Raw genomic sequence first — 14,537 nt, forward strand, 5'->3', positions numbered from 1 at the left:
TGTAGCTCAGGGTAGCTTTAAGCTTACTATGTAGCCAAGGTTGGCCTTGAGCTTGTGACTATTCTCCTGCCTCAGCCTCCCAATTGCTGGGATTACAGGTGTATGCCACCATGCCTAGAACAAGCAAAATATTTTCTTAAAAGAGTGTGATAAATTTTAAAGTAGATGGTTCATGTAAAGCATAAGACCTGGAACATTTTGTGTCCTAAATAATTATTAGCAATTATTGATGTTGATTCTTTCACATTATCATCCTCATTTTATGATCTTTGGAATCATAATCATCCATGTGTTACACACTGTGTACAGAAGAGTCATACTTTAAGACTATGATTTAAGGCCAGGGATTTAGCTCAGTGACACAAGTGCCTACTTGGCAAGTAGGTTTGATCCCTAGTTCCAAAAAGAAAAGTAAGATTAAGATTTAAATGGCTTTTTAGTTTTAGTAGTTGAGTAGAGAACATAATAGGCTGACTTCTCAGGTAAGCCAGGAAAAAAAAAAAAAGAACATTTTAAATGAAATAAACCAGATGCAGAAGACAATTTCCACATGTTCTGTGTCTTATCTGGAAGCACAGTAGTGACTACTAGAGTCTGAGAAGGATGAGGAGAGAAGAGAAAGAGGGAGATTGGATGATTGTGTAGATATTCCTTCTGTTAACGTTGGTTAAATCTAGTGTCTTAGTGAAGCCATGGTTCACTGAGGCCTATGTATATTCACTTTTATTTAGGCCATTTGAGCTATTTAAAATCACCTATATTTTCCTTATGCTACTTTTGTAGACTTTCACTGCATTTTATCAATAGTTTTAATTTATGGAATTACAAATTGTGATGTTTATACTCCTCCTAAATGTTACACCCATGCACACATACACACCCACACCACTGCATATTTTATGTGGTGTTAGAAATAGTGCCAAATATTAACAGACTAAGAGGCTTATTAATTGATGCAAAATGAGAGACTTTAAGAATTATAAAGAGTGATTGTTAGTAGAACAAGGATTTTACATAGAGAACATCTTGCAGTTACATGTGAAAATGAAAATTATAGGACAAAAGTCATGTGAAGGTATGTAAATTAAAATTATGTGGCCACAAATTTAGACCTTAAATGTTTATTTTTTAAACTTCATTTTTAGTATGACTATAGGACCATAAACATAATAAATCTAGAATAGCAATTATTTTTTAAGTGAGTGAATGACTTAGAGAAATTGAATTTATTTTATAACATGTTTATAATGTTTTTAGTTACCAGAAAAAAACACAAAAAAGGCTTTAAAAATTTTAAAATTTGTAACATATTCCATTCAAGTTTCTTTATGTTTCAACATTAAGAACATTTTCTTGTAATTTAACTCTCGTATCACTTAAAGTATCCTTGAGTAACTGTACAAGGTGTTAGGAAAGATTAATTTTTGTAGTATTAAACATGTGACAGATTAATTTCTGGATTTTTCACAAAGTTTAATGACTACCAACAATTACTTCTGTTGTCAATGTACCTTATAAATTAAAAGAAAATATAGTTCATATTATTCACACTTCAGAATTCCAAGAGATTCTAGAAGAAAACGTTAACATAAAACTATAAATCAGTACTTGTCTTCTAATAGAAAAGAAAATGCCTTGCATTTAATAGAACATTAGTAAAAAAATACAATTACAGTCTATAATCTCTTCAGTGTGTGTTTTTCAACACACAGGTTTTCACTGTCTCTAGCACATCCCTGGCATTCAGGACTTAATAGGAAAGGCTGATGTTATACAGTTCAGCATGTAGGTAGACTCTACTTATAAATATGGATCTATCGTAGCATAATTAGCTCCCAGCCCCTTTAACGCTTTCATTTACTTTCACACATCTGGATGTATTTGAGGTGAGCTGTTTGGAATAATGCCCGGGGTTTATCACCAGATGAAGTTTTCTATGTTCTCCAGTTAGGTCCCTCTATTTCAGAGGAGGATGAGATCTATGTATTCACACTGATATCATTTTACAGTTTAAATAGTATTTTCCATATATAAAGGATTGTATTTAAGTTGTGCGTATACTTTTCCTGAAAAAACTTGGTGAATATTTTCCTTCATAAAGATGGAAGGAGTAATTTTTTTTAAAAAATCACAACTATCATATATGAGTACTTTGATCATGGGACATAAAAATCAGAGTGTGAAGGAGTTTTGGTGAATAAATATGGAATGCAGTCGAAGGGCTTAATTTTTGTTTTGACTTTTTTTTATTTCCAAAAGTAAGTTTAGGCATTGAACCTTAAGTGGTGCGTTACCTTATAAAAGGAATAGACATCTTGGATTTCTAGTAGCTTGAATGTCTGTTTCTGCAGAAAATAGTCATATAGTTGTTTTTAAGTAGTCTCAACATGAATATTGTGGAACATCACATATGATCTGGTATTTGTGGATGCTTTATAATGCAATGGTGAAAAAATGGGCATTTGTTTCTCTTTTTACAAAACCACAACCCTATGAAACAGCAAGCTTGGATGGGCTATCTTAGTAGTGCCTCTTAAAATAATGGAAAACTTTTACAGTGTGCAAAAATAGCTACTGATTTAGTCTTCCAAAGTGGTAGGATTACAGTGTGTGCTACAACACCTGGCTAAAATAGATGTTTTTTTGGTAAAATTAATATTTAAAAGCTAATGAACACAGAGATGCAAATTGAATGGCATCTCTTTATCATAGAATAATATTGGTTAATAATTGCATTTCCACATAAAGTGTTTCTTTGATAGTTACCCACAACCCTCTTACCCTCTGCATATAAAACACAAGAGAAGCAAACATAGTAATAACATCATGTAGCATACATATGATCTAAGCCAGTAAGTTGGAGGCAATTAAACTAAAATTTATGAAAAGGCATATCTTGATGAGGTATTCAAATTTAGTAGATAGGAATTTCGTTCTGTTCTATAAAATCTAACATAAAACTGTATTTGGACAAGTGAAGCTTGAAAATGTATCCTTGTATATTCATAGGCATTCACAGTACATTCAGTTTGTTCAACACATCATCAACTTTGGCCACTGAATGTGCAGATTAGGCTAACTTTCTTCCATAAATTTAATCTACAATCTTAGAAATTCTTTAGATACACTGAACTCAATCTTGCTCACTTATTTTAATTGGCAGCAATTGCCATTCCTTATATACAAAGAATTTTATATCCTAAAGCACAATTCCTTCTATCTATGATAAATAGTGCATGTCAACACAATTAATTGATGGATGTCAAAGCAATGAGATCAGTTTATTCTTCTAAACAGCTGCTATGAGAGTAAACAGATCTTAAGAGAAGAAAGCTCCTTGTGTTCATGAGGACTGGCTGTGTTTCTCTGTGTAAGTCCTGTCTGTGCATTTTCAAGCCTCAAGGCATTGGCGAGTATTGTTAATTGACTTGCAGAATTAATTAAGCTAATGATCCAAGAATTTACTTCACAGTGCTCCAACACATTGATTATTAGACCAGGAGCATGGTAGAGTAATTCAGAGTGCTGCATCCTCTGATCATCATTATGCCAGTAACACTACAGTTGTAGGAGCTAGCAATTTGGGACAGTACAGAATTTGCTGTTGATTTCTAATTGGGTAATAATACAGCATGAATGTTCCAAACCTGAGAGATAATGTATTTAGAGTCTTTCTTTTGATTCTAAGTAAAAGTATGCCATTGTTTTCTCATATAAAAGGAGAAAAAAACTTCCACTAATAATTTAAATTAAAACATTGAGTTTTCAAAGTGTCTTTCAACCTAAATGGCATGGCAATCTCTTTGAATTATAAAATAATTTTTACTCAATAATTGGAGAAACACTACATTTATGAATGGTAAATAATTTACATAGTGTAACAAGTAAGACTATTTTCAAAATTCAATATTATTTCCTTTACTTAATTTCTGGAATTAGTTTTATGCATTTTGACTTATTATCATCTCTAAGAAAAAGAACATTTTTTCAATCAAAATGTTAAATAAAGTGTTAATTTCTTTTTCTCTGGCTCATTTTTATTTGTATTATGTTATACCTGAAAAATCATATTCTATTGAGAATTTAAGTTTTTAAAGAAATCTATTCTTAAAACTAATCTTATTAATTTTTAACTTCTTTCATATCTACATTCAGCATGTTTTTAAATACAGGCAAATGTCTTATTCATTTTAGAGAATTTTACCACACTTCTCTTTGAACTAACTACAATAACCTATACTTTGTATTTAAATTAAAGTCAGATGAATATGTAAAATAAATTTAAGTTTGTAATGGGTAAATAAGATAAGTGATTTATGTAAATTATATACAAAAACACCTAAATTTATTTTATTGCTGTTTAAACAGAAATTTAAAAGGTAGTATTTCCAAGCCAGATTCAAAAAAGAATTGAAGAGCCTTATAAAAATCAATGTTTTTTTTTTATATATTCTTCATGCTTTTTGTCAGAGAGAAGAGACTGAGTGTATTTGATTAAGTATAGGTGACAGTGCACCCCTAAAATTGTAATTCTTAGTTCCTGAGATCTATGAATTTAAGAAATAAAATTATCAACTTTGCTGTATCTTATCATGTTATAAATTTTACATAAATCTGCTTGTAATAAAGTAAATAAATAGTATTTTTAACACTACTTTCAAAGATATTTTCAGAAAAACAAAGAAGAAAAAAATAAAACTATACTTAGCCCAGTAGTGTGTGTGCTATGTAAATTCCCTCACACTGAAAAATATGGAAGGAATGGGTAATAATTTTGCTGCTGGTAAATATATGATAAAAGTTTTGCCAGTAGGTCTTATTTATTCTCTATTGCACAATAATGGTTTTGTGGTAAGAAACAAAATCCACATCTCTAAATTGGTTTATCAGGCCTCCATCTGGGAAACAACATAGGAGGGGATTCTATGAAGATGCATCTCTCTAGTGTACAGTGGAGCACGAGTGTATAGTAACGTTGTCTGGTCTGCTCCTGAAATCTAGCACATTGCTGCCATACTGAACCCTAATGTCTGTGACTTCAAATTAGTGACTTCTTTATTTTTTTGCTCGCTTCTTAGAACAGAAAACTATTCTGAAATATTTTACTCAGTGTTTTGCCTTGTAAGCAGGTTACTAATTTTATTTATAAAGGAAAAAATGCTGCCTTTATAATTCTATGATGTACAGAAATGGGCTTAGCAGTGTCACAAAACCTTACTGAAACAATGTCAGGCCAGTAGAATGGTGGCTACGTAATCAAATCACAAAAGCAAAACTCACTTAAACAGGAACTTTGACTATGTTTATGCAGTTGACCTGACAAAGTACAGCATGCTGAACATTAAATCTAATTGTATATATTAAATGTATATGATTTCATGAAATATATACAATAGTGTAATCACGTTGGGAAGTAAAAAATAACTTTACAGAACCTCCCATAAAGAATTACCAGTCAGGTAATAAAAACTAACTGTAAATTATAATATCTAAATGGTTTTTGAAATTGGAAAACTACAAGTATGTTAACAAATATATTGAAATTTAAATAAATAGACTGAACAGTGGCATTGGAACATAGATAAGGTTATATAAGAATAAACAATGAAAACAAGATCTATACAGTACATTTTTTTTACCATGTGATCAAATATTCATCCCTTGTATCACGAAACCTGACAATGGGAGCTAAAGACCTAAGTAAGTCTGTGTCAAAGTTTTGTAGTTTTCTAGACTTCATATTAGATGTTAGTGGGCTTCTCACCTTCACTGGTGAAAGATGTCTCTTTTCATATGGATTAATTCCCTCCATGAAGTCGGAATGCCTAAACTCCATCAACTCAGCCAATACTGATTGATTTTATTTAACAAGATGATGTATGAGAAAAATTTTTATATAATGAGAAATCTGCTGCTTAGGTATTATCTTTACACAAAAAAATGAGAAAGTTATATAACCTGTCAATAGGTGTTTGAAAATATTGGATCTGTTTTCTTCTTATTGTTCTTTATGAAAGGTATGTATGAGGTAAGACACATTCTTGGAAAATAAAAAAGTTGTAGTTTCACAAGGTAAATTAGATTTGAAAATCGGAGTTAAGGAAATCTGTAGAGTAGAAGAATGCTATGATGAAAGTTTCAACTCTCCACATATAAAGGGTGAAACATGAAGGGACACACAGCAAGAAAATAAATTTACAAGAGGATTTAAATATGCTCACTGTACTGTTTTCCAAATACAGGGTTTTTCCCCAAGATGATTATGTGAGTTATTTCCTAAATATTATACTAGACATCTTTACAATGAGCCACTTAAATGTGATTTTGAATTATGAGCTATCTTTCCAATATATCTCAATGCCAAGTGAAATGTTTTTGTATTTCTTTAAGATATAATGTCTTGTGGTAGATTTTTACATGTAGTGACACGGTTATGACCTTGCTACATTTATGTGCAAGACTTTTTAAAATGATTTTACATGTTTTAGGGAAAATGTGTGAATCTTCAGTCAATTACTGTGAATGCAATCCTTGCTTTAATGGTGGTTCCTGCCAAAGTGGTGTGGATTCGTATTACTGCCATTGTCCATTTGGTAAGTATCACTTATTTCTTGATATAAATTATTATTCTACCCTGGCATAAAATTTAGTAATTTCATTTTCTTGTGACCATGAGTGATTAAGAAAATATTGTATTTCCCATGTCATAATGAAATTAAATCTCAAAGATTTAAAACTTTTAAAGGTTAATTAAAAAAATCTTGAATAAATTGCTCTGGATAAACATTAGAAAAATAATCTACTAAGGATAATTAAATAAAGATTGTTCTTCCTAGATTATTTCTTCTCAAATATTTCTAATCTCTTCTTTCCAATCTAGAATTTATTTACTAAAAATCCTTTAAACATTATTTTATGTCATTCTCTATTTCAAATCTCTTTTAGAGTCTGTCAAATTTTTTTTTGTTTTGTTTATTTTCTCATTAATGTTAATCACTTATGAGAAAGGTTTAGTAACTAGATACACAATTTCACAATAGGTTTGTTTTTTGTAGTTAATACTAAATAATTAATAGAAATTCAGATTAATGTGGTCTCTGAGAAAGAAAGTTATTAAGGAGAATTTCTTTGCACCCACCCATGTTTGTTCACCTTGGAGGGATTAAATAAAAGATTGCTTTTAAATTTAATCCCAGTGTTACCAGCACTGGGCTAACCAAGAACTATGAGAACTGGATTTGAAAGAACTTTTACATTAACTCAGTTTCATATGTTTGTGATTCTCCCATTTCTTTAAATGGTACTTTGCCTCACAACATAGAATTTGTCTAGAATTCATCTTCCAGATGACCTTTGTTCTTTCTTTGAATAATAAAGAAATTTCGAATAATATATTTTTTGGTATATTTTGCTGTGCTTCCAGTCTCACCAGCAATGCTCGTGAAGCAGTAATAGGTGTATCAAGGTCAAAATTAACCACAAATTTCGATCTCCTAAAACATTCTTTCTTTTAGTGGTCTCTGAAAATGCTAAATGAGGCTGCTTTTTTTTTTTTTTTTTTTTTAAGGTAACCACAAATCAGGTTTCATGGTTTAACTTGTGTTTTGGAATGAAAGAAAAAGGAATTGGAGTGGAAAGTGGAAAATGATTTTTCAAATGGCTGAACAGAAGTGTTTACATTTGTAGAGATTCCTTTACATTCCAATAAAAAATATGAGGATTTAAGATAATTAATGCCAAAAATGCAAATTGTTGTTGAAGTGTAGCTGATAAGGCTGCCATTCCCTGTTGGGAGGAGATGCTTTGGGATCAGAAAAGACCTTCTCATCCTGCCAGAGATTCCTAGGGAAAGAGGAACAGTACCATATAAATTAAAATGTCTGCAGATGACATGTAGCTGGCAGTGCAATTTCTCCTCCTTATTCCTTCTAGCAAAACCAGAAAACACCATTTACATTTAGACATTGTTAGCTAACAATATAAGCACTTATAAAAGAAAGGAAAACAAAAAATCTGGAAACACCAACACGTAATTTGAGAAAACAAAAATTGAATTAAATAAAAAAAGCATTTTCCTTCTCAAATTCATTGTGGGTGAAAGATACAAATAAAAATAGCAAATGGAATGCCTCAAACAAACAGCTAGAGGTGGGTAACACATGCATCCTATAAAACATTGTAACCATAATTTTGAAGCTGGAAAAAAATTTGTGCTGTTTACCTTTTCATCAGTAAAAGATTTGTTGTTTAGATTTTAAACATTTTTTAGATTCTTCAGATTTTCTTTAAGATTATGTTTGAGGAAAAACAAAGTCCACCAGACTTGGTGAAGGCCATTTAGCCTGTATAATTATAAGCTCTTAGAACTCTTTTGTTATTATCTATGTAATATACTCTCAGAGGTATGATTTAAGATACAATGGATACTTAAATTTTAAAGTTTATCGCAGTAAAAAATGTACTGCTATTAATGCTCCTTACTATACTCCCCCTCCCTTATGAGCTTATCCCGTGGTTCTTGCCACTTTCTGGAGCATTTCTGCAAGTCCTCTTTCATATCGGCATTAGTGCAGCAGTAGTGGCTGCCTGGCTGTCCTGAATTGATTCAAAATGTTTTCCTGTCATGGTCATTTTTTCTTTGGGGAAGCACCAAACACATGGTGACAGATGGAGTGAATAAGATGGATGAGACACAGCAGAATGTTTTCATGAAGCTCCTTTCCATTTGTGTGACACTCAGTAGCAACATTCACTTTATTTTCTTTCAAACCTAATAAAGGCACAAATGAGAAGAATTCGCAGAACTGCTTCGGAAAGAAGCAAGAACAGTAGACCAAGTGTGCTCATAGCAGAGAGGAGCATTGTGAAGAGGGTTAATGGCGATGTTTATTTACATTTAAAAATTTGTAAACATTCACTATATGTTTTTATCACTCCTTGTACAAATATATGATATATAGTATGCATATGCATGCAAAGTTAACTTACATTTTAAAATGATTCTCTTAGGTATATTTTATGCTTATATACATGGCATAAATGTTATGCTTTTACCTGCATACAATAATACTTAGGAGTATATGTATATGGTTTATGACTATTATTATATATTTTACTCTAGTAAAGGGTACTATGTGTGTACATCCTTTAGCAGGGTAATTTTAAATTTCTCTTGAAAGTCTTTAGATTCGTTTCATGTCCTATTTGAAAGACGCATTTAAAAGCTTCATTAAAAGTTATTACTTATAAAAGACAAGGAGCTGGTTTTTGATAGAAACAATAGCAGAATCCCTTAAAAGAGAAGATAATATGTAAAGACTTTAATAGTTGAAAATACAGTATCAATTAGTAAATCATCCTTTTAAAACTTTGCATACTTTCTACATCTATTTATATTGTAATTTTAGCTACAACTTTATGATTAAAATATAACCAGTAGAAACCGAAAAAAATACAAACTTTCTTCAATAATCTATTTAAGTATATGCTTTATCTCTGTTTATTCTTTAACTACAGTTACCCTTTCCACATATAGAAATAATGTACTAAAATACCTAGTTAATATAATGTAATTTATTGTATATAAATATAAATTATATGCCATTATATATAAACAGTTATTACATAGCAAATTTAACAAATCTTGTTATATACAAATAAATTTATACTGTATTATATATTGTGTATAATGCATCAGTCCTATGGCTTTTTTTGGAGTCTTTTTAGCTTCAGTTAAAGTATGTATAATTTGAAAGTAATATATTTCCTGTTCACTTATGATAGTATCATCTCTGGCTGCATAAACCAGGACAAGATAAATGATACTAGGTTTTACAGCAGTCTCTAAACTGTTTTAATTTAAAAGTGTTTGGATATAAAATGTGATACAGTCAAAACAACTAGATTAGATTAGTAGATCTGGCTTCATATTTTGTCTGTATTTCCCATGGTTCTGTGACCTTGAACAAATTTTAAATACTCTGTAAAATCATAGCATCAGGTCCTTCTAGCTAAACAATTCTATGATTCTAAATGCAATGCATTTACAAGACATACTAAGAAAACATTTAGTAATGAAATTCTTATTAACCTTTGAAAGTTAATAAGAATCACAATGCATTGGCATGGATTAATTTTCCAATCATTTGCCACAGTCTATTAATATTTGTGGGAAAAGAATTTTGGCAGAGCATTGCAACATCAATAAAACTCATTTTTCAAGTTGGAAAAAGAACCAGCACAAGCAAATGGGAATGCTGGATTTCTGGGGAAAAAACAGAGTTATTTTAATATAACTTGCTATAAATCTTCCTCAAAGGGTATATAAAATAAGAAAGAGATTTTAAAAAATGTAGACATTTATTTTCTTCCTGGGAAGCAGTGATTCCTTCTTTAATTTTGTGGCTTTGAAGAAACCATAAGTATAGGTACTGGATGATTTTAAGCCAAGTAAGTATGTTTACTATTTTAGATGAACTGAAATTTTTTCTTATAATTTCTTATTATGAAGAAAGTATCTTGATTTAAAACTACAGCATATTAAAACCTTTCAAAAACTGACAAGCTTATTTTGACTACTTTCCAGAAACAAAATCACTTCAGACTTAGTGCATTTCATTGTCTTTAATATTTCAAACAGAGCATATTTAGATAAATCTCTTAATCAAAGGGGGAAACTCAACAACATCAGTTTATGTGTCATCTCTGCTTTAGACTCTGAAGATTATCAATCTGGTCTATTCTAGTTTTTGTTTAGTCAGTATGCTTTGGGGAGTAATAAAAAATGTTAAAGGCATTAATTCATTATTGTAACTTGAAATCTTTTTGTGAAAGTAATTCAATAAAACCTCACTTAATTTCATGTGCCAATTTGTCAATTTCCTCACCTGCAGGTGTCTTTGGGAAGCATTGTGAGTTGAACAGTTATGGGTTTGAAGAATTGTCATACATGGAATTTCCCAGTTTGGATCCCAATAACAACTATATTTATGTCAAATTTGCAACCATCAAAAGTCACGCTCTATTGCTGTATAACTATGACAACCAGACAGGGGAACGGGCTGAGTTCTTGGCCTTGGAAATTGCCGAAGAAAGATTAAGATTTTCTTACAATTTAGGCAGTGGGACATACAAACTCACTACCATGAAGAAAGTGTCTGATGGACAATTTCACACTGTGATTGCCCGGAGAGCAGGAATGGTAAGAAATGTCATCTCACAATGACCTGTTTGTGAGATTAGACCTTCATGTAATGCTTGAATTACAGTACAAATTTAATTAAATTATTTCTATTCATTATTTGATTAGTTATGAATTTCAATAGATTTATAAGTAAATTTATCTTTAGTGCATGTTAAATATATCACTGTTTTAAAAACACTAAAAAGGAGAAAATAAAACAGCATAATATGTAAAAATTCTATTGATACTATAATTTTGAGGTTATGTTAGGACTATACTTAAATAGCTACTTTTCATCTAAGTGTGTTTGCCCTAAGAAACAGCGTAAGAATGCAGGTAGAAGCCTTTTCAACAAATGAATATCTGATGAAAGATAATAATTTTTCAAGGTAATTTTCTCCTCTAGTCTAATTTACTACAAAATTAATGAATATTTAAACCACTTCAAAACATAGAACTATTTTAGTGATTTGCTTTAGAATAATCAAGTGACTATGTGATCATAGTCCAAGTTAGGCACTAAGACATTTCATCCACGCAATCTCTCTGTTCTCAGGGTCTCACCAGGATATTAAATGGATGAAACTTGTGCTAAGAGAGAAAACAGTGGAAATATTGTGCTTCTTAAAAAACTCATCTATAATTGTATATTGTCCTCAATCTCATTTACTCAACATTAACATTCTCTAGCTGCAACGTTTTACTTACATGTTTATTCTGAAAGACAGAACATAAAAAATAAAATTCAATAAATTATTTTTGTATTTTAGACTATTTAGAGTCTAAAAAAAATCTATGAAAAGATTTACAGAACAATACTCTTTTGGAACCTTGAACTTTGTTTATTGGAAGACGACTGGGCCCCAGATCAAACTGGTCTCTTAATAGTGTTCCCACATCCCTGTATTATTATAAATACTAATATGAATCACATATAGAACTGAATTTCTTTTGTACAAAATAGATACTTACATAGGTGTTTGTGATTCTGAGTGGTCACCAACACTGTCTATTCAGCCTTTTCAAATTAAAAAAATTGATTATCTTACTTGATCTCAAACTGAATAAAGTTTAAGTTATGAATAGTGCCTCAATGAACATTACAAGAATTCTAATAAGCAAATCTAAGCTAAAATAACTTTTCTCTTTGTAGTAGGTTGCTGCATCAATTTCTGCATGAGATTTTCAAAATCAGCGTAATACTAGACTACTGTGTTTAGTTGACCTGTTAGAGCAATAAGGGTTGAGACAATCCCAGTATTCCTGATGATTGATATAAACAGGAATATGGACCCTCATAGAATTAGAACAAGCATTTTCAAATTAATGTATGTAGATTGGTAACTATAGTACCCATAATAGCCTTCTAATACTGATAAGGTGGCCTTAATGAGTTTTAGCATGTACATTATCATAACCCAGGCTCCAGATATAGGTACGATAATTGTATTTCTGAGAAGTAAAATAAATTGATGTGTAGATGGTATACTTTCACCTGATGACTTCCAAGCTTCTTTCAAATATCATTAAAATTTGCGTGTGTCAAACAAGGATTTGGGGACAAGGTGACAGTGGAAGGAAGGTACTGTAAGATATGCCAAGAGGGATATTTGTAATATGTGTCTATCATCAAGTGTTGAATATAATACCAAATGTGGAAAAAACATCTGTCACAGTGACTGCAGTCACAGTAAAATGTATCCCTATTTTAAAAAACATTCAAAATAAATTCCCTACTGGATTTTGAATCTGTTATTTTCTACAGTTCAAAATGATTTTGTTGGAAACTGGCAAAATCATTAGCTCTTAGCTTTTAATCATTGCATAGACAGGATAGAAACTTCTCAGTTTACAGTGGTACTGGTAGAAAAATTCAACAGTAAAATAAAGACCATTCAACTCTGAAGATTAAGTTGCATGAGCAACTATTCAAATAAATCAGTATTCCCCTGCTTATTCTTTGAGTTGTACCATCGCACTTTTAGAAATTAACCAAAATGTATTTCATATTAAGAATGTCAAGCATATAATGCAACTATTTTTTAATTTTCTATTTGAGGCATTCATAGGTACCTATATGATACCTTCTAGTTTATAAAAACTTTAGGGATCTCTAGAATGAATATTTTGCACAGTGCCTATACAGAGAGATGTGTTAAACAATGTAAGCCACGGAAGTTTTATCACTAAAGCCCCATAGTACTTTTAAATTTGATATCACTTAATCTAAAGGTAATTGGAAAGAACCATAATTACTGAGAGAAGAAAATAAATAGGGCATGCATAGACTGACACAATGGAAAGCACAAATGTTTTCTTTAAAAAAGGTTAGTACTTATTATTATTTTAGGAGGCAGCAAAAGAAGAACTCACGTGTCACACAGAAGTGTGTAGACATAACAATGGATAGAAATATATAAATATATGTCATCAAAAGTTAAATGTATAGCTCAGTGGTTAAGCTTGTGTTTTGTATAAGCCAGGCCCTCGGTTTGAGACTTAACCCAATATTATTAAACAAATAAACAATCAACTACAAATTGGCTAGTAACATTTGATATTTGCAGCAAAATTACCATAAATCTACTCCATTATTTCTAAGCCATGATATCTCAAATAAATACAAATCTCTTACCTAAACCTATATTCATGGGTAAATCCCTAAAAGTCGCAAGACATTGATAAAAATGAGATATTAAGGAGAGAAATCATTTCCACCTATAAGTGACATTGTCCTGCTTTGTAGGATGCTGCACTTGGTATCTGACTTCCTTGTAGATGAGTAAGGTAGATCGTGGATCGACTTGTTTAACTTATCTGAGTCATGCTTTCTGCCTTTGTTTTCCACTTACTAAAATTAGCCTCAAATAGTGAACATTCCAATAAATGAATCATTGCATAGTGTTTGTATTTATCTCGTGTAAGTACAACAAAGTTGGATTAGCCTTGTTCTGTGGCACGCAGAGAAGCATAGACAGAACTACACTGGGAGAAATCCTTAGACCTTCTGAGTTTTGGTAATGTAGGTAATGTCTCTTCCTGTAATTTCCTGACCATTTGAAAATATCACACTGAGAGTCAACCGTATACTTTCATCATCTATGGTATGCAAACTTTTATTATTTGATGAATTTTACTGAAGTTTAGGGAACAAATGTGGGTCAAAAAAACAGCGCTGCAAAGTCCTGAATACTACAGATACACAATATTGGTCTGAATCCTGATTTCCTCCTCTCTCATTCTCCTTTTGTCTCCTAAGCCATGTTTGATACAAGTCACCATAGCCATGTTTAGTAGCTATTGTTCAATGAGAAAAACATAAATCAATGATTTTATTTGTTGATGAAATGTAATA

The 14,537-nt window shown here is 31.1% G+C and overlaps 1 protein-coding gene across 1 annotated transcript in view; it reads left to right on the forward strand.

Annotated features, from left to right (window-relative positions):
• Fat4 (FAT atypical cadherin 4) overlaps positions 1 to 14,537 on the forward strand; it is a 156,466-nt gene that overhangs the window by 126,814 nt on the left and 15,115 nt on the right. The window contains exons 10-11 of the mRNA XM_063260749.1: positions 6,489 to 6,593; positions 10,893 to 11,200. Coding sequence (XP_063116819.1) covers positions 6,489 to 6,593; positions 10,893 to 11,200 — 413 coding nt within the window. The remainder of the gene's footprint in view (positions 1 to 6,488; positions 6,594 to 10,892; positions 11,201 to 14,537) is intronic.

This window comes from Cavia porcellus, unplaced genomic scaffold (genome assembly GCF_034190915.1).
Source record: "Cavia porcellus strain 051 isolate PalLab524CR breed Dunkin Hartley unplaced genomic scaffold, mCavPor4.1 scaffold_14, whole genome shotgun sequence".
Taxonomy (NCBI): domain Eukaryota; kingdom Metazoa; phylum Chordata; class Mammalia; order Rodentia; family Caviidae; genus Cavia; species Cavia porcellus.